Here is a 19,890-nt window from a genome sequence, read left to right as displayed (position 1 = left end):
TTGTATATTTAAAGGCACAATATGTAACTTTTTTGCTTTAAAAATAGCAAAAATCACTATATCTATGTTATATATTTTTTTTAGTTGTGTACTTACATTATACCGACTGTTTCCAACAACTTTCAAACCAGGAGAAATTTGTAATTTAATTCGAAGACACGTCCCGTTTCTTTATTTCCGTTTGGTCGCCGTCAATGGCGTCATATCCGCGTTGTCCCTGGTTTCCGCTCGTACTGCCATAGCAACCAGAGCCCTCTGATAGTAACCAAAGCGACTGACGTGGACAACTGTGTAGTTCGCAATGTCTATTTGCACGCTGTTGTTGTTTCGTTCAAACATTATGGACCGTGGCAAGCAGACTTTGGATAAAAAAGGAGAACTAAAACGAGAATCATTATCAACGCTGTGTTTTCGAGATGCCGAGAGCTCCCATAGACAGTATATAAACGTCCGAGACTTCGACCGCTCCTACATGTACTTTATTAAACAGGTGAGCACATTTACATAAAACGAATCAATGTTATATAGTTCAACAATGATAAAATGTTAGAATATGATCTGTATGTTATTCTAATGTTGATCTAGCTTACTGCTAGTCTCATACAGACAAACTAACACCAAGTGAAACAGCGCTGCGTTACCTCACAAGTTTAATTTGTCTAATAAACTGACCTGTGAGTTGTAATTCTGCACTTGCGTGTAGTTCGGTAGAATGAAATGTCCATATTCCTTTTATATCCGCGGGACTCGCGTCGCATGTGGAGCTGATAGCTGTCTCTTAGCAATCCCGACCTGCATCATATCACAGTCATGATAAAAGCATCGATGTATTCAGTCATCCATAAACATTATTAGATCGGTCGGCTTGACGTTGACGACAAGATCCATAATTCTTAGCAAATGTTGCATCATCAAACTACGCCTTTGTTATTGTAAAGAGGTTAGCGACCCCTAGCGGCGAAAAATTCCATACTGTACGTTTAAGTTCAGTAATTTCACTTAAATGACAATTAATAGGTCATTTTCATTGCCATTTAAGTGAAATTACTGAATTTAAATATACAAGCTTGATAAAAAAGATCATTCTAGAAGAAAATTTCAGATGGCACTTAGAGGCTTTTGCATCTGAACTCTTCAAATATATCCAGACAAAACAAATGACCGGCAATGCATCTGAAAGAAAAATATAGTAGATTTTCTACGAGTAATCAATGTAAATAATTATTAAACAATTCTAAAATAATTATTACTGACATAATTATTTATAACCGCCCATTTTACAGAAATCATGTTTTTGAAAACAAAAATTTCACATACGAATATGATTGAGATGAAGACTTAGGGTCTGTCGTTTGATGTTTGTCTGGGTTAGTGAAAAGATTGCATAAGAAAGAGATTGATAGTTGAGACATGGGATGTATTACATGATACCTTGCCCAGTGGGTTTTTTACCCTGTGTTCTGTGGTGTGGTCACTGGCATGCAAAGGTGAGCTTCTCTGTGTGTCTTGAGGGCAGAAATTAGAATTATCCAGTCAATGAGGCAGCAACTGAGCCATGTCTCACTAATTACCTTCTGCATGCCAAATTGACACAGTTCCGACTGAGCTCAGCTATGCCATATCATATAACATAACATATGTACTCACTGACCTCCTTCAGCAGGTTGTAATGATGCATTTGACAAGGTGATTTCAATGTATATGTAACGAGGCAAGAGAAAAGGAGAAGGAGACGGAAGCATGAGGAGCGACAGATACGAGAGAAAAAAAAAGAAAAAAAAAATCTTGGTCCGGTTCCCACAACGCGCTGCCATCTGGCCCTCCACCAGCTGGGCGATATTCTCCGCGGTGCCTGGCGGTGGCGCTGGATAGCCCTCGGTGGACGGCTTGACACTCCTCCGCCGCCTGGTGGATGGTGACGGCTCCTTCGTGTTCGGGCAGTCGGCAGGAGTCCCCCGTTCCCTGCTCCTCCCCGTCATGGCGGATGGCTGCAGCAGCGAGCTCGACCGTCCCCCCGGCAACTAACTCCAGCGCACCGCCTCGAGCGTCCATGGCGACGGAAACTGCCCGCCATGCTCGATGGCACCGCGGATTCCCCACAGCGACGAGGTCTCTTTGACAGTGCGTTCCTCCTTCTTCCCGGGTTTCGGCACCAGTGTAACGCAGTTCAGATGTTATGGGAAGAAGGAGGTGGGAACCGGCGTACATTCAAACATTTTAATGATAAAAATAAAACAAATACAAAAATGAAAGTATAAGCCAGCAGCCCCTCGCGGACGACTGCTGGCCACACAAAACAGGAACAAACATCACATAAAACTCAGGCCTGTTCCTCTCTCGCTTTTCACTGTCGTCGCTCCTCCTTTATGCTTCCGCTCCTCCGTGAGAGATACGAGACCGGTGCGTCACGCAGGTGTCGCTCTTCAGTAATCACGCCACCAGCCTCGTGCCGCCCTCTCACGGCCCTCAGCCTCGTTCTGCTCGCCACAGTCTATTTTACTGCCGTTAGGTAAAAAAAATTTGTGGGGGGTTTTTGTGTGTGTTTTTTTTTTAAATAATGTCAATCAGATTTTCTCTCTTATGTATTAAGACAAACATATCCTGATAGTATGTGGTGAGTTTAAATGTTAGCTCTCACTGGTTGCTACACTTGCTTTCATTTCTTAGCATGCATTAGCCTGAGCTGACAACAGAAATGTCACATATATGAATAACATGAATGTATTGAGGACTGACCTGTCATCCACAACAAGAACGAGGTTAATGGATGCAGTCTGTCCTCATGGTTGCACAAGGATGACGCAAGTGTGTGCAACTTAACACAACTCTTCTTAGATCGGTAATTAGGGAAGATCTCCATCAAAACTTAATAGCCTGCTAACACAAAAGCTCCTGCCCTGGATTGTAGTTCAAACCTATGGTTTAGATAACTCATTGCACTGCTGTAGAAGTGGGGGCCAGTTTCTTCCAGCATAATTATTTTTCAGTGATGTGACCTTTCTTTTAGCAGGGCCTAATTACACTTGCATGCCAAATTTAGACAGCTTTAAAGATGCAGATCAAGGTAGCTTCTTGGCGCAGGTGAGGGTTTATTTTACCTATGAAATCCAGCGTAAAGAAGTGGACACAAACATTCAGGCTCAGAGCTCTGGGTGTGAAGCAAGACTGCTTGAGCCAAATCTGTACATTTGACATAGTTCGTGTGTTTGAGTGAATTATCTTGCTAGTCATTTTTGAAGTGTAAAAAAATATATGTTTTTGTCAAGAATACTAGTTTATATCAACAAGTACAGACACATTCAAGCACTCCATAAACATGCTGTTATCATGTAATTTTGCATTGATTTTTTTCATTGAACCAGAATCCATTAGTTGTGTTTACTTGTTATCCACAAGTTTTTTTTAAAAAAAAGCATTGTGCACAGGCATGACAGCTCTGTTTGTCTCTTGTCCCTTTTTGGTCACATTAAAAGTCCTTGTAGAAACTACGCACACACACACAACAAACCAGGGCTGCGTTTCCTAAAAGCATCATGAGCTAAGTTATTAGAAGAGAGACTATTGGTGGAAATGGTTCTAAGACCTACTTAGGCTTACGATGCTTTTAAGGAAACACAGCCCAGAACTGTTCTCATTATAAGACAGAGTTAAATGTAAACATGTTCTGATGTTGATTGTCACAAAAATATGATTTTTGAGCAAATCTCCATATACAGTGCTGGTCAGAATTATTTGCCCCATAGGTAAATGTGATCAAAGATGGCCGTAAAAAATAAATCTGCATTGTTTGTCCTTTTGATCTTTTATTTTTTTTAAATGCAAAAATATATGTTAAATATAAATGTTTTTCTCCAAATCACATTGGGAACAATTATTTGCCCCCTTTTATTAAATACTTTTTGCAACCTCCAAGATAACAGCTCTGAGTCTTCTCCTATAATGCCTGATGAGTTTGGAGAACACCTGACAAGAGATCAGAGACCATTCCTCCATACAGAAGCTCTGCAGATCCTTCAGATTCCCAGGTCCATGTTGGCGCTTCTTCTCTTCAGTTCAGCCCACTCATTTTCTATAGGGTTCAGGTCAGGGACTGGGATGGCCATTGCAGATGCTTGGTTTTGTGCTCAGTGACCCATTTTTGTTTTGATTTTGATGTTTGTTTTTGGATCACTGTCCTGTTGAAAGATCCGAACATGGCCCATTATAAGATTTCTAACAGAGGTTGTCAGGTTTAGATTTTTTTATCTGTTGGTATTTGATCGAATCCATGATGCCATGTATCTGAACAAGATGTCCAGGACCTTCATTTTCCAGTATTTCATTTTACACATGGGGTACTTTTTTATCCCTGTATGAACCAAACCCATATTAAGTGTTTGCTGCCAAAAATCTGTTTCATCTGTCCATTGAACATTTGAAAAGTAACTGACACTACTGGAACTTCAAATGGTCTATGGTCAGATGAAACAAAACAAAAAAGAAGCTTTTTTGGCAGCAAACACTTAATATGGGTTTGGTGCACACAAGAATAAAAAAGTACCTCATGTGTAAAATGAAATACTCTGCTGGATATTTAATGCTATGGGCCTAATTTTCTGCCAGAGGTCCTGGACATCTTGTTCAGATACATGGGATCATGGATTCGATCAAATACCAACAGATAAAAAATCTAAACCTGACAACCTCTGCTAAAAATCTTATAATGGGCCATGTTCGGATCTTTCAACAGGACAGTGATCCAAAAACAAACATCAAAATCAAAACAAAAATGGGTCACTGAGCACAAAACCAAGCATCTGCAACGGCCATCCCAGTCCCTGACCTGAACCCTATAGAAGATGAGTGGGCTGAACTGAAGAGAAGAAGCGCCAACATGTATCTGGGAATCTGAAGGATCTGGAGAGCTTCTGTATGGAGGAATGGTCTCTGATCTCTTGTCAGGTGTTCTCCAAACTCATCAGGCATTATAGGAGAAGACTCAGAGCTGTTATCTTGGAAAAAGGAGGTTGCAAAAAGTATTTAATAAAAGGGGGCAAATAATTGTTCACAATGTGTTTTGGAGAAAAACATTCATTTCATAATGTTTTTTTTTACTTTTTTTTTTTACTTTCAATTCTTTTACTTCAATGAAAGGTTAGATTTTTGCTCATTTTTTAAAAATAAAATATCAAAGGGATTAACAATGCAGATTTATTTTTTACAGCCATCTTTGATCATATTTTCCAAGGGGGCAAATAATTCTGACCAGCACTGTACCTTGCCTTTCATGCCGAAGCTAGAGGACATTTGATGCTTTAAAATTAAGATATTCTTTAATACAGGGGTGTCCAAACTCAGTCCTAGAGGGCCACTGTCCTGCAGAGTTTAGCTTCAACCCCAATTAAACACACCTGAACCAGACAGTGGCCCTCCAGGACTGAGTTTGGACACCCCTGCTTTAATACATTTAATATATAAAGTTTTTGTTGTTATTATTATTGATTAGCTTTTTGTTAGATTGGACAGTAGAGACTTTGACAGAAAAGTTCAGGGAAAGAGAATACATATTTCTGTATTTATTGCATGTGTTCTGGACAATGTTTGTGTTTGTCATGTTCAAACCTGTTAAATGCTCTGCACCACTGCTCTTAAAGAAACAATAGACTCATAGACTGCAAAAAAAACTAGAGTTTAATTAAGCACTTTATTTCTATGAAAATAATCATATATTATCTTTTTTGACTAATAGAACGTAAAGCAACCTTGATATAAAACACTCTCACAAGATAACAACAATAGTCTTACAGTATGTATCTCCAGCTACTTTACTTCTATGTTCAGTAAAAACCTTTTGAATTGTTTTTTACACAATAGAAATACTGTTCTGTAAGTAGACAGTGATAAAAAAAAAAGTGTGGGTGAGACTTGCCCTTGGTGCTTATAAATTTAAATCCCTGCTATTGTGATTTAAACCAAAGACTGTGCCATATGGTTATTTGAAGAGGAGGTTTTGTGAGGGATCCAGTGAAATTACAAATATATCTCTCACGCACACACTTATTCTGTCCTGGGGGATTGTGCCTCTTGTTTGAATTTGTTTGTTTCTTGTTGCTTGGAGCTCGAGGACGTCATACAATTATAAGTCATGGGATGGTGTACACCTATCAGAGTCCCACTAACAAACACATACATGCACACACACACGCACGCACAGGAGCAAGTGTGCATCCCCTGGTGGGATCTAATAGAATGCTTTTGCATCTCTTCCTGTGGGCTTTTCCACTAAACGCATAAGTCACTGAGAGCTCTATGCCCCTAAGGATGCCAGTCTCACTGTCAAGTAAAGTCAAATTTATTTGTATTGAGCTTATCTCAATACAAATCGTCTCAAAGCAGCTTTCATGATTTTCATAAGGTTTATAATATTTTATTATCATGCCTTATAGTCACATTTAATAGATCATAGCTAGGTGATAATATAGTTCACATTTTGTGACAATCCAGATCCAAGCAATTAAGATTTGCTATACATCACTTTTTGCGAGCAATACTGTATGTATGCAGATAAAGTTGGATATACTTATATAACTTAATATAAAGAGCTGGCTGATAATGTCTCTTTTGGTGTGTAATATGTGTAAACATGCTACCATTGTTTAACATGGTATTACCATGGTACATGTCTGAAAACATGGTAATATCATGGTGGAGTTCATGAAATTTGTGCGTCCATGAATACAAATGTATGTGATTTCTGAAGCGTGAAGTACGCTGAAAAAAAAAATATAAGTAAAATTTACATAATTTTTCTTTGGCAAGTGTTTGTACGCATATTTTTTAAGTACATTTCACATATGGAATTAAGTAAACTCTACTTAACTAAGTTAAGTGAAATTAAAGAAAATAAGTAATTTTAACTTGGCTAGTATAAGGTTGAGTAATATCTATTTAGTTGAAGTTTCCTTTGCAATACGTTTCACTCAAACAATATAACATTGAATTAAACCATACTAAGTTAATAATACAATAGATATGTGAGACACCATATCTACATTTCAGAAACTACACTGTATGTGAACGCAGAGACCTCAATACTTGGTAGACAATACACAATGACGGTAACATTTGATGGATTGTTTTTGTTTGAATGTGTCATTTTGAGTAGAAAATGAGCTCCAAATGTCACAAAATGGCAAGATACTAATCCTAACAATAAAAGCAATGATGAAACAGTGTAAATACAGCTGGAAAACGTTGAAAAATCAACCTCATTAATTATTCAAGGCCCAGTGCATGATGGGAACGCCAGTATCAGAAAAGTTTAGTAATTTTACTTAATTTTATAACGTTGATATTTACGCTTTAATTTCTAAATGCTTGAATTGAGTACTAATATAGAATTGACTTAGTTTTTTTTATTCTTGCCTTAACTAACTTTTTCATGTAGAAATTACTTTTTTTTTTTTTGTAGTAGTAGTATTTACTTCTCCACAAAATCATTTTTATCAGTGCAGGTTCATCAGTGTAGGTTTATCAGTGGATGTTGCACACCTGACTTGAACTATTTTCTCTTGTTTAGAGTTGTTCAGGAATCTGTGTGGGTGTCTTCTGCCAGCTGAGGCGTTTTATCTTTGTTGTCTGTGTTTTCCTGCCAGATTTCTCTCTCTTTTTTTTTCTTTCCTTAGTATGAATATGCATATTCAGTGTGACATAAAACTTGTTTTGCGTGTTCACTTACAAATGTCTTCACAAGGATTTTGGATATTGCCAACGTTGTCCCCATAACATAGATAGGGTATACATGAAACACACACACTACTTCCAGGTGCCATTTTTCACAAAGGAAGCAATGAAATGCAGACTTCCTGTTATTCTCAATGTGTCCTTTACATGCTAATACAAGTATGCTTATACAAACCAATAGTTACACAATCATTTTTGTACTTTGTTTCGACCTGTAACAGTCCCTCAGTTATTCATGCTATGCAAGATGTATGATTTTGTTTAATTGCGTCCTTGCTTTATGTATGCGTGTTTGTCCTACATAGCCAGATGCCCAGGTGATGTTGTGTGTGCATGCTAAATATTTCCATATTTAAATAGATGAGACTGTGGGAAATGCGCTTTATGCAAATTATCTTTGAACTACCATATTCTGCGGCGTTGAAGTTGCACATTTGGCTCAGTGGTCTGCACTAAATTTTGCATGCTTCATATTTTAAAGGGACTGGTCATGTGTTAAGTGTCTGTTTACATATCCTAGATATTTCATCTGTAGAAATGTTAGTTCTAAAAAATGTTGCACACCTGAAGAGGCTGAATAATACATGCACTGTTTTCTCTTTTTTAGGTGAACATGCCTGAACTAGCCCTGCTGCGTTTCGTAGTTTTGGATGATGATTATATAGGCGATGACTTCATTGGCCAGTACACCATCGCCTTTGAGTGTCTACAGCCTGGTTACCGCAATGTACCCCTTCTAGGCCTCGCTGGAGACCCTTTGCTCCATGCCAGCTTGTTTGTACACGTCGCCATCACTAACCGCAGAGGTGGGGGAAAGGCCCAGAGACGGGGTCTGTCCGTCAGGAGAGGAGTGCGGCGTGGACGAGAGTATGTCACCCTGCGTAACACGGGCATCAAAGTGCTAGATGACACTTTCCGCCCAGCCAGCGGACCTCTGCGAGAAGCTACAGACCTGCGAGAGGATGCACTGGTAAGGGAGGTGGTGCGTGTTCAGACAACAGTAATACTAGCAATTGAACTTCTTCAGTACTTGGCAGCCACACCCTGCTGAAAAGACCAGGTTACAATTTCCATTCTAGTTCAGGGTGGTTTATGTTGATTAGTGTGGTTTGGTGTTGGTCAGCCTGGATGGTTTTGCCATGTGATGCAGTGTGATCAAGGAAATCCTGCTGGTTAATTTTTTTCACCAAAAAATACAAATTCTGTCATAATTTTCTCTCTCTCATGTCTTTCCAATCCTATAACAAATCCATCTGAATTGGGCCGTTTAATCCAAGTCTTGTGAAGACATTATGATAGATCAGATTTAAATTTAGGCTTTAATTTACATCTATGATGGATCATATTCAAATATTTTATTTTATTTATAAATATTTCAATATTCATTTCATATTCTTTCTATAAGGCTGTACGAGGGCAGCTTACATTTTTCTGTTTAAATGGATGTAGCTGTGATTGGACGAGGCCACATTAGGGTCAGGGTAGCACTGGTCCGCCCAGATTGACAGATGACTTACCCAGTCAAAACTTTCTGAATGTAATGGTTTGGAAATGGTGAGCAAAACAATTAAGTGCTATCAGTGCATCGTGCAGATAATTGGTCTTGTTTGAGTAAATATGTCTCGTTCACTAATAACATGGCCATGTCAGACACTGAAAACATATATTATACTGAGACATTAGGTGGATTATTGTAATAGTTTTCTTTTATTAAACATTTGCTTGGCTCACAAGTAATAGGTTCCACATTCTAAATTCTCTCACCTGAAGATTTTGACCTCTTTACTTGTTGCAAACCTTTGATGCAGAGTCTCTGACTGATTCTGATGCTTTTATTTAATAATCAGCCGGTACAGCTGACATGAATTTCCGGCCTAATTTAGATCTCAGTTCTGAACATGTAAAAACCAGACACCACCACACCTCCACACTGGAGTTTGGCCATCCATTGTGAAAGCAAAGCTCGGTTTACTTGCCATTTCTGGGGTTTGTCTTGAGTAAGTAATCAACACGCTCACTCACACATTTCTAGCATCTTGATGCGTTCATGATGAGTTTTCAAGCAAGCCCTAGACATAAAACCAAGCAAAAAAACAACAGTTTTGCTGGCCTAGACTCTGCAAAGTCATGGTATGATTGGTGATGGTAAGGGGAGGAAGGATGGAGGGTAGAGTATCAGTGGGGGGGTCAGGTGACAGGACTGGGATCAGATGCCACCGCAGTGTGTTGTGTGTTGAGGGATAGGAGTTACTCCACGTTCATAATTACTGTGTTCACAAAAACCTGCTGATCCCAGAGATACACACACACACAACCAGACAGTGACCCCAAAAACTATTTGAACCATTGCTTTAGTGTTATCTTTGCAATTACTGTTAACCATCTGGTCCCAAGGCCAGATATTTATGAATCTGTTACCTCACACACCATGTATCTCTTTCCTTGCCATTTAAAACATATCAGACTTTTTTGTTACATTTTTGTAATATTTAGCCCAAAATATGATCTTTCATTAAGTTAAATGACACTTTGTTTGATATTTCTTATCTAATCCAATGACATTCATAATTTGTTAGTCTCCAAATACTTTATGGGGCCACTGTACATAAACACTGGCCCCTCTTTGTCCTTCTATGCCTGTATCTTTTCCATCTGATATTATTGCTGAGCCACAACAATGTCCACTTTATTCACACCCTATGGACTCATACAAATAAACACCGTTATACAGACTGATCACCTGCATTAATTCCCCAGAACACACATACATCTCCAAATAGCTTTGGTAATCACGGCTGTGGGTGTGTGATCCTGTCAGGTGGAAAATAGAAACAGGCTCTCTATCCGCCACACCGTAATGAAGGGAAATGTATGATAAAAAGCTGAAATGCAATTAGACTCAAAGCTGAGGCCTTTGACAGTCATGCAGACACACAAAACAGTTAAATTACACAGGTTTATCTATCTGTATAAAGGAAAGCAGTTCATTATTTTGATTTCGCCTCATGAAAGTAGCTCTGCATAACATTCAATGTCTATAGCATTTTTTAAATAATATAAATGTCAGCAGGTTTCAGTGACTTACCTTTCTTCTTTTCTCTCATATACTGTGTTTTGCGATCATATACTTTGTGTATGCGGCCCTTCAAAAGTTTGGGGTCTGTGCAATTTTTTAAAAAGTAATTAATACTTATATTCTGCAAGGACATTACATTATTGATCAACTTATTATTTTTTATCAAATAAATACACCCTTGGTGACCATTAGAGACTTTCAAAAACTTTAAAAAACAAATCTTTCCAACCCCAAACCAAGTTAGGACATTTCAGATTTATTTCCTGTTTATTAACATGCCAATTCTTTCTATCTCTGTAACTTGGGCTTACTGAAATATGTGTGGTAACCAAGTGCGTTTTCTCTTTCTTTAGAGCGTTACAGTGGCTTTTAAAGAGCAGTGTGGGCTCCCCCCGATGGCCACACCGAAGCAGTGCATCCAGAGCTTGGCCACGCGGTTGCAGACTCCAGACGGGCCCCCAGGAGCCACACTCACTCTGAAGGAAGGTTACCCATGCCTGGAACCTGTGGGCAACTTGACTGACGCCACCCGTAAGCTGTTAAATGGTTATGACACGGTAAGAGACACACATTTATGTAGGCCGTTTTAATGTCACGCGTCATTGCCATGCATTTTTTTGGTCGGGCTGTAATGGTATGCTTATGCTAAATTCCTCAGTTATTACTAATGTGCTGATAAAACTTAGAATGGAGAGACCTCTCTTTTTTCGCTGACAAAGCAATATTTAAAACATGGTATTTTACTGCTGTAAATATGAACAGTATCATATTGGTGTCTAATAATAATATCTTAATATATCAGCTATCCTCCTCTCTGCATTACCTGCCATTACAGTGGCATTTGTCTTTTTAGCCATCCCACATATAAATGTGTTGGAGTAAGAACAGGCACATCGGAGTGAGTAAGACATTTGAGGCTTTAGTCACCATCCTCCTCCTCTCCTTTCGTAGGTTCACTGTTTCTCTGTCTCTCCCTGTGGGTTGACTCTCTGTCCTGTTGTGTGTTTGAGACCGGGAGAGTCAGACAGCACTGACTGGCAGGACTGCATTTTATAAATATCTTAACTGTGGGAGAGGGCAGCAAGGGTCTTCTCAGAAGAGTTTTATAGCTTAAAGATTACTTTTTCATAGTTCATGATGGAGTTCTCAGATGTGTGTTATGATTGAGCATCAGCTTTGTCTAAAGAATTATACAATAGTTAGCATACAGAGCTATAAAATGAACGTATAATTTTAAAGCACAGATAAATCTGGGAAGAATTTTTGGAGAAAATGTGTCCTTTGGGCCCACATGCTGTTAGCCATATTCATAAACTCTGTGTGTGTGTGTTCTATCGTTTAGTAATTTGGGGTCGATACATTTTTTAAATGTTTTTGAAGAAGTCTCTTATGCCCACCAAGGCTGCATGTATTTGATCGGAAATACAATAAAAACAGTAAGATTTGTGAAATATTATTGCAACTGTTTTCTTTTTGAATATATTTTAATATGTAATTTATTCCTGTGATGGCAAATCAAGTTTTTCAGCAGGAAATTTTGCAAGTCATCATTGTCACATGATCCTTCAGAAATCAGTCTAATGTGCTACTTTTGTCCTTTAAGAAAGATTTCTGATTATTATCAAGTTTTTTTCTCTTCTTCTCAGTATTCTTTGATAAATAGAAAGTTCAAAAGAAACGCATTTATTGAAATGGAATTAATTTGTAACAATGTAAATGTCTTTACTGTCACTTTTGATCGATTTAGTGCATCCTTGCAGAATTAAAGTACTGATAGTATTAATTAATTTATTACTTTAAAAAAATCTTACTGAGCATATCATAACTTAGTTCCTCTTTGCATCCCCTTAGATGGTCTCTGCTAACAAACAGCTGATTGAAAATGCAGATGGAGTGCAGGAGAGAATTGCACAAGTGCAAAAGGAAGGTGAGTAGAGGTGTGGGGGGAGAAGATGAGAGGAAGATGAATCATTTTTGTCTTTTCTTTCCACAGAATGATGTGTCAGTTAGGATGATGTGTGAAAATCTTGAGAAACAATTCACAGATTTCTCAAATTTGCATTCAAAGTAGATCCTGTTATCTACAACACTCACAGTCCCCTGCCATTGGCTTTTATCCTCAAAATACCATTCACAAAGTGTTTTTTTTAAAGGTTTATTTCACAAAATACACACAGTGCCCAGTGTTGATGAGTTACTAACTAGTGATACTATTAACTACATTTTCTTAGTGTAAGAGCAGGGCCATTGCTTAGGTTATAGCACTCTACTTGCTGGTCACACCAACTTTCACGCCACAAGTGATGGCCCTGTGCGACACTACTATTTTTAAAATAGGGTAGCTTTTCTAGCCACAAGCTACACGCTTTTTTCCAAAGCACCTTTGTTTTTGTAGCATGACAAACCACAACACCGTTATGTGATATTGTATTGGGCATGCAGCTTTATAACCAAGTTAGTCGACGCAGTATTTAAAGAATGTAACTTTAAGAAGTCTGATTCGTTTGAGTGACGGTTTTATTCTGCCGGTATCATGTAAATAAACAAATCACAATTTACTTAAATGTTGCTTTTGATCACTATTTTATAAACTGGGATACTTTTAAAAATGTTTAATTCAGTTTAATTCATCTAAATTAAGTACTATTCAAGTGTAATCTAATCTGTTATCCTAATTGACATTGATTAATTTAAAAACCCTTAATGTTTTGGGGCTAAACAATTACAACTCTTAGTAAATTATAATTATATTAAAATATAATAATAATAATAATACAACTTTTTATTAGAAAATATAAAGATTGGCTCGTCTAAATGAGCATGTGTTTAGTTACTGTTTTTTTTTATTTTATTTTTTTAGCTTGGACTGTAGCTACAGTAACTGCTTTTTCAAAATAGTATCTTGATTATAGTTGAACTACTTAAAATTCTGATAGTTTGACAAGTTAGACTACAGTTTCAGATTTGCCGATTAGATTAAATTATATGAACACTTACTAGTGTTTCTATTTAAGAAGTGTTGGCATTAGTGGCTAATACCAGGTTACCATGTATTTCTTGCAGTATTTTGGAAGAAACTATGGTTACTGTGATCATTTAAGTGGGACCACTGAAGACTTTAGTTTAAATGGTTTCTGCAAGGACAAGAATATCCTCTCTCTGTTCCTAGCCTCATTATCTCTCTCACACACATATTATTTACCCCCAATTACACACACCTGAGGCACTTAGGTCAAAATACTGTGTTTTCATGTCCTTATGAGGGTGTATTGATGAAATGAGAGAGAGCGAGTACAGAAAACACAGCAGATTAAGAGTGAAAGGGCAACTGACATGCCAAAATTCATTCAGGGAAACACTATATTGCCTGACCAGAGGATGAATGAATGCATACTACATAGCATCCTTTATTTGGCAGCCCGGTTCCTGCAGAAGCATGTTCACACCATAAATGGCATTTTGAAAATCTCAAACCAGAACAAAAAAAAGATACAATGATACATGTGTTGCATATGTGTTTGTTTTCTATGTCCTCTCAGGAATGGTGCTTCATGAAGACCTGCCCAGGTTAGGAGAAAAGGAAAATCTGAAAGGCCGTAAACAGAGTAAAGCTGTGGAAAGTTTCACTTGGAACATCACTGTGCTGAAGGTAAATACCGTGAGCTTTTCCTTCTCTCCCTCAAATAGCCTTGAATTTTTGGATGATGTTTTCGCTCTGCTTTTAGATTAAAGGGAGAAGGGCTTTTGTTGTTTTGAAATTCTATCTCCCAAATGTAAGTTGTTTGACCTTATAAAATACAGTGTGTGCGGCGGACTTTCAAAATGAGAAGGCAAAAATCCTCTCTCGGGGTTTGGGGGACTTTTAGTTAAATGTAAATTCATGTTCCAATTCCATTTGATGTTTATGGCTTAAAAGATTATGCAACAACATTTGCCTCACACTTGGGACTATAAACAATACCAGAATGGTTATTTTGTATGTGTATGTGAACATACTATTTATTAAAACCAAGTCTCTTCAAAGTCTAGTTGTTTAGCTATTGCTGTCTTATTAGAGCTTTAGTCAATACATTTTCCATGTCCTTTAAAGGAGACATACTTTTAGTTTTGTTTTTTCTTGAGGTCTTGTTCTGAAAAAATCTTAGTTTTCATGATCATTCCCCAATTTCCAGATTTTTGCTGTTGTGAGTGAAGGCTTGTATGTGAGATAAACAACATCAGCATTCAGTGCTTGCACAGAAAGTGCTGGTTTGCTTTTGGGTTTAAAGTCATGATGAAACGGAGGTAGCGACAGATCTTTTCTTCCATATTGTGACGTACATACGAGTCTAACAGATTATCGTAAATTAAAAATCTGAGGAGGGATTGGTTCTCTTCAGATCGATTGATTTAAAACAAAAATAAAATACAAATTAAACATTTACATGGATAAATAATTCACAATAAGATCTGTACCATGCATATTAGAAATAGATAGGATATATTGATTTCCATTTCATGCCAATGCCAACTTTAATATACATTTTTTAACTTCTTCATACTTCAGTGACGCTGCTTCTCTTGTCTCCTCATGAAAAAAAAGAGCCTAGTTATTAATGTTGTTAACATGATTAAGGTGATGTGGATAATTGTTTTCGTTTGCAAGTGTTTTGCTATATACAACGATAAGTAACTCACATTTTAGACAAAATATTGCCAATCAGTGACTATTATTGCTTTGCCAATCACAAATATTGCCAAGTGAAGCCAATATCAACAACCAAAAGTCGCGCACCTCTGAGCTAAACAACGTTTTTTCATTCCTGAATGAATCAGTTTAGTGAATGATTCAGTAACTTGTTTCCTGACATAATTACACTGTCTGGAGCAACAAATCAGATTCATGCACCGGAACTAACTATTGAATAACTTTATAACCCGGTTCATATAATCCGTCTCTCTTTTTTAGGGTCAGTGTGACCTCCTGCGCAGTGCTAAGATGGATGCTTTGGACACGTTGAGGCAGCTGGCGTTGGCCTGTGAGGCATCCGGCCTGATCTTGACCTCTGACGGTCATTACACCCCTCACGGCCTGTCCTCCAGACGCGGCAGTAGCCATGGCAACGGTCGCATCTGAGCCTCAGAGACACGCAGAGGGATTGAGAGAGCATTTATTCGTAGGTGAATGAATGGTTGAATGTTAGAATGGGAAGATGCAAGTAGAGACATTTGTCCTTTATTGTCCTTTATTGGTGCTTGTTTTTAGCACAGCATTGACCAGAAGTTATTTGAGGACAAAAATAAGGAATGTTCTTATCAAGACCTACTGAATGAAGGACGTAAGAGGAATTAAAGCGAATTCCTCAGCGATATGAAATGTCAAAAACATAGATTTCGCTGGAATGAATATCGTTCCTGCAATATTTAAGAGGACTTTAGTGTTGAACTTCCATTTTAAAGATAGATAAACATTCTTTCGAGCATTTTAGAAAAGTGTATAAACCTAAAACTTAGTGGTTCCCCTAGTTCATGACTAAACCACCAAAGTGTGAGGTTTGTTTACTCAGGTTAGCACAAACACATCTCAGAAGCAATTTTTGGAGGGTCTACCGAGGGTCGGTCTGCATCACCTCCAGGGCTTTATCTCCCTCCGTGCTGTCACTCAGACTGATTGACAGGTGACGTCCACCAGCAGGACTGCACTGTTTCTGCCCCTAAGAATAAGCCCGATCCAGCCCAGCATGGATGGGGATGTATGTGGTGCCTCTCCGTTGGAGGGAACCATATCCTCATCTTCCATCTTCACCAGTGACACGGATCGTTTTCAACTTATTAACAATGCAGAATGAACTCAAGAAGGCTTTGTTAAAATACTGCTCATTGCTCCCTAACAGTGTTAACTGAGCCGGTTGCTCAATGGGACGACCTGTACCGATTACATCACGTTTCCCTGTAATCCGTGCACAGCTCAGCACCTGGGATTGGAACAATGTTTGTAACAAATCAGTGAATAACTGTACATTTTGTGTCAAAAGCGACTTTATTCACAACGTACATTCCTTGGCTTGAATGAATGAAGAAGAATGAAGACAAACTGAGTCTACTAGCAGGTTGTTTTTTTTCTTTTTTCATTACGAAGTTAAAAATGCTACTAAACATGGAGGATTACTTCCGGATGTTTGATTAAAAAAATATATATATATATATATATATTATAAACGGCTTTAAGCACTGAGAGGACTAAAATAGATTTAAAAAAATCTAAAGTATAAACTGTTTTAAAACTTTCATTGTGTAACATTTGACAGTGTTGTGTGATAGACAAGGAACACGTTGGCAGGATTTTGTCCACTGCCATCAGACACTTACAATAGACTAGGTTTTAAAATGTTATTTCCGTATATTAACAGAATAACAGAAATTAGATATGTGAGGTATATAAAAAAAAAAAACTATATATATATTATTTTTCTTATGGTAGACATGTAGAAGTGTCCGTACATTGTGTGCGTATGTGAATGTATGTGTGCAAGGGTGCTAATGTAAATGTGTGTGGCACATGTTCTGAATGTGACCAATCTGGTGCCCGATCGATTCGGGCGGTGGTTTTTAAACGAAAACCCGACTGTCGGTTGATGTCAAACATTTTATTTTAGAAGACCAAATGAGCAACAGTGAATGTGTGTGGGAATCGATAAAGAATTGAACAAGAAAAGGCATAACATTTCCACACAAGCAGACTTCCTGTTGTCCTGCTTTTACTCTCCTTTTAAACTACTTTGTACTCTTCTCTACTACTTTTATGTATTTCATTTTCTCTCCCTTTATCCATGCCCTTGTTCTCTTCCTGTTCTCTCTTTCTGACTGAGGGGTGAGCGTTCCACGCTTGTCCTGTGACTGTTTGTTCGTGTACATGTCTGAACTGAATGTGTACTGACTCCTAAAGTGTTCCTTAAAAAACAAATTGTTTGCTGAAGAGTGAACAAAAACATTTTGTGAATTATATAAGAGAATTGTAGATAGTGATATCTTTAAGCTTCAAACATAGTTGTCCCCTTTATAAAGTCAATGTAACACGTGACCCTTGTTCCTCCGGCCTTTGGACCTGCACCCTGAGGATATGTGTACCTGCAAAAGGGCCAAAATCTAAATAATGAATACCTATTTACAGTATTAGCTTTCCGTTCCAGTTTAGATGGCGCTTGAGACCAATCAGACATGTGAAGCGAGTTGTCTCACTTTAGACGGGTGCAATTACTCTTATGAGCAATCTGATACAAATACAATGTGTCGCTGTCCGTAAGAGTCCACGACAAGCAAAACGAACCCCGTTGAGGTGCACTTTAAACTAAACAGAGCAATCCATTTGGACCGGTCTATGATTCCTGCAGTATTAGGTAGTGGTTAACATCTCAGACTGTGCAATATTACTCTGCTGTTTGACGTTAAACATAACGACTAGTCTAATGAGGAGCATTAATCCAGCTGTCTTAATTTCCTGTTTCTGCTTTTTTCCGTGTGTGGTTACCATGCGTTTGTTGTGTCTGCATTTCCTCTGACTCTTAACAATGAAATATATTGTTTAAAATATTGTTTTGTCACATTCTTGTTAGCAGTTATTGTCCTTGTATAAATGGAGAGTATTTATTAAAGGTGACAAGCGTGCATTAAACAAAGTAAACTTCAAAGCAACGTTGCTTTTATTTTGAAATGATGGTTTGTATTTTATAACATTAACAAGCTGATGTAACACAGATGTGCCCCAGACTAAATAAAGCTATCTTTTACTGACTGCTGTCTTTTCTGTTACCCGTAACTGTTTTGTCTTATCAGTACTCCTGGAGCTCTTTAGTCATTTAATGACTTGTGTTTGGGATGCCTATCTGGACCACTTAACATTATTTAGTAAGGAAACGGTAGCTACATCTATCAATAATGACCATGGAAAAATATCAGGATCAGCCAGCAGGTGGAGTTGTTTCCAGTCTTTAAAATCAGAGGATTCTTGTAGGCATTGCTATTACAGGAGTTATATCCTGCCGAAAACCTGCAGAATTGTGATTATTTATTAAAACTATGTGTACCAGAGGCTTATTTTGACCTAATTGCAGTATAGCATCTATACAGGCATTTGAAGTACTTCAGAAATTGCACTCTATTCAAGCTACTTGTGAATTTCAATAGTTACATTTCCCAAGCAAAAAAAATCTTTATTTTAATTTCCTTGCAATTGAATATAGATCTTCCAAGAACAAATTATATATATATATATATCTCAGGTAAATATTTCATTCTTTGTTCATCTTGCTGAAAAAAACAAACATGCCAATAAAGTTACGCTGCCACAAATTTTGACATTTATATTTATGAAAACTATTTCAGAGTTAAGTGTAATTGACCTCCGTTATTATTAAATGTATCATCAGTCACCACAACACTGTATTTGATCTAAAGCCTTGTGCTTTTTTTGGCTAATTGGCAATAATATCCATAACTGAAATGGACTACTTATCTGAGTATTGTGAATATGGTTAACGTTCAGTCTATAAGAAACAAATGTAAAACAATTACAATATATATGGTTCCTGTGCATCAAACCTCTTATTTTTGGATTTCATCACTCAAAAGGTACCTAATAATTAAAGGTTACATTTTCTTTTATATAATTAAGTAGAAATGCTTTTTTTTTTAACTACTTAATTTTAGCTACTTAATTTTTACCTATGCAATTATGATGAATGAACTAAGATTAAAGTAAACTATGATGAACTGATAGTCTAGTTTTGCCTGAATGCAATCACTATTATAATTTTTTTTAATTATAGTTATTAATGTAAATGTAAATCTGATTTCTCATATAGGCTGGCTGCTATCAACTGGGAAGCACATTTTGTCTTCTGCTGTATCTTGTTGTTAGCAGAATTACCTCTTGGTGGAGACAGTGACACAGAATAATGGTGCGAAATGAAAATCCACATCACTCTCTGGTAGGCTCCTCATTTAAAAAGGCTGAAAGCAAAAAAACTAATTTAAAATGAGTTATTTGGGGGAAATATATCATTTAAAAACATATTTTTCTGTATTTTTTTTTATAGTTTATGCATTCAGTGACA

The 19,890-nt window shown here is 37.5% G+C and overlaps 1 protein-coding gene across 1 annotated transcript in view; it reads left to right on the top strand.

Moving 5' to 3' along the window:
* plcl1 (phospholipase C like 1) overlaps window positions 1-18,569 on the top strand; it is a 73,406-nt gene extending 54,837 nt beyond the window's left edge. Inside the window, exons 4-8 of the mRNA XM_084421624.1 lie at window positions 8,330-8,692; window positions 11,152-11,355; window positions 12,650-12,725; window positions 14,338-14,447; window positions 15,747-18,569. Coding sequence (XP_084277750.1) covers window positions 8,330-8,692; window positions 11,152-11,355; window positions 12,650-12,725; window positions 14,338-14,447; window positions 15,747-15,914 — 921 coding nt within the window. The 3' untranslated portion in view covers window positions 15,915-18,569. The remainder of the gene's footprint in view (window positions 1-8,329; window positions 8,693-11,151; window positions 11,356-12,649; window positions 12,726-14,337; window positions 14,448-15,746) is intronic.
* The last annotated feature ends 1,321 nt before the right edge of the window (window positions 18,570-19,890 follow it).

The sequence above is a fragment of the Rutilus rutilus genome (assembly GCF_951802725.1).
Source record: "Rutilus rutilus genome assembly, chromosome: 10".
In the NCBI taxonomy this organism is placed as follows: domain Eukaryota; kingdom Metazoa; phylum Chordata; class Actinopteri; order Cypriniformes; family Leuciscidae; genus Rutilus; species Rutilus rutilus.
Note: the sequence above shows the minus strand (reverse complement) of the source record. Positions and strands in the feature narration are given on the sequence as shown.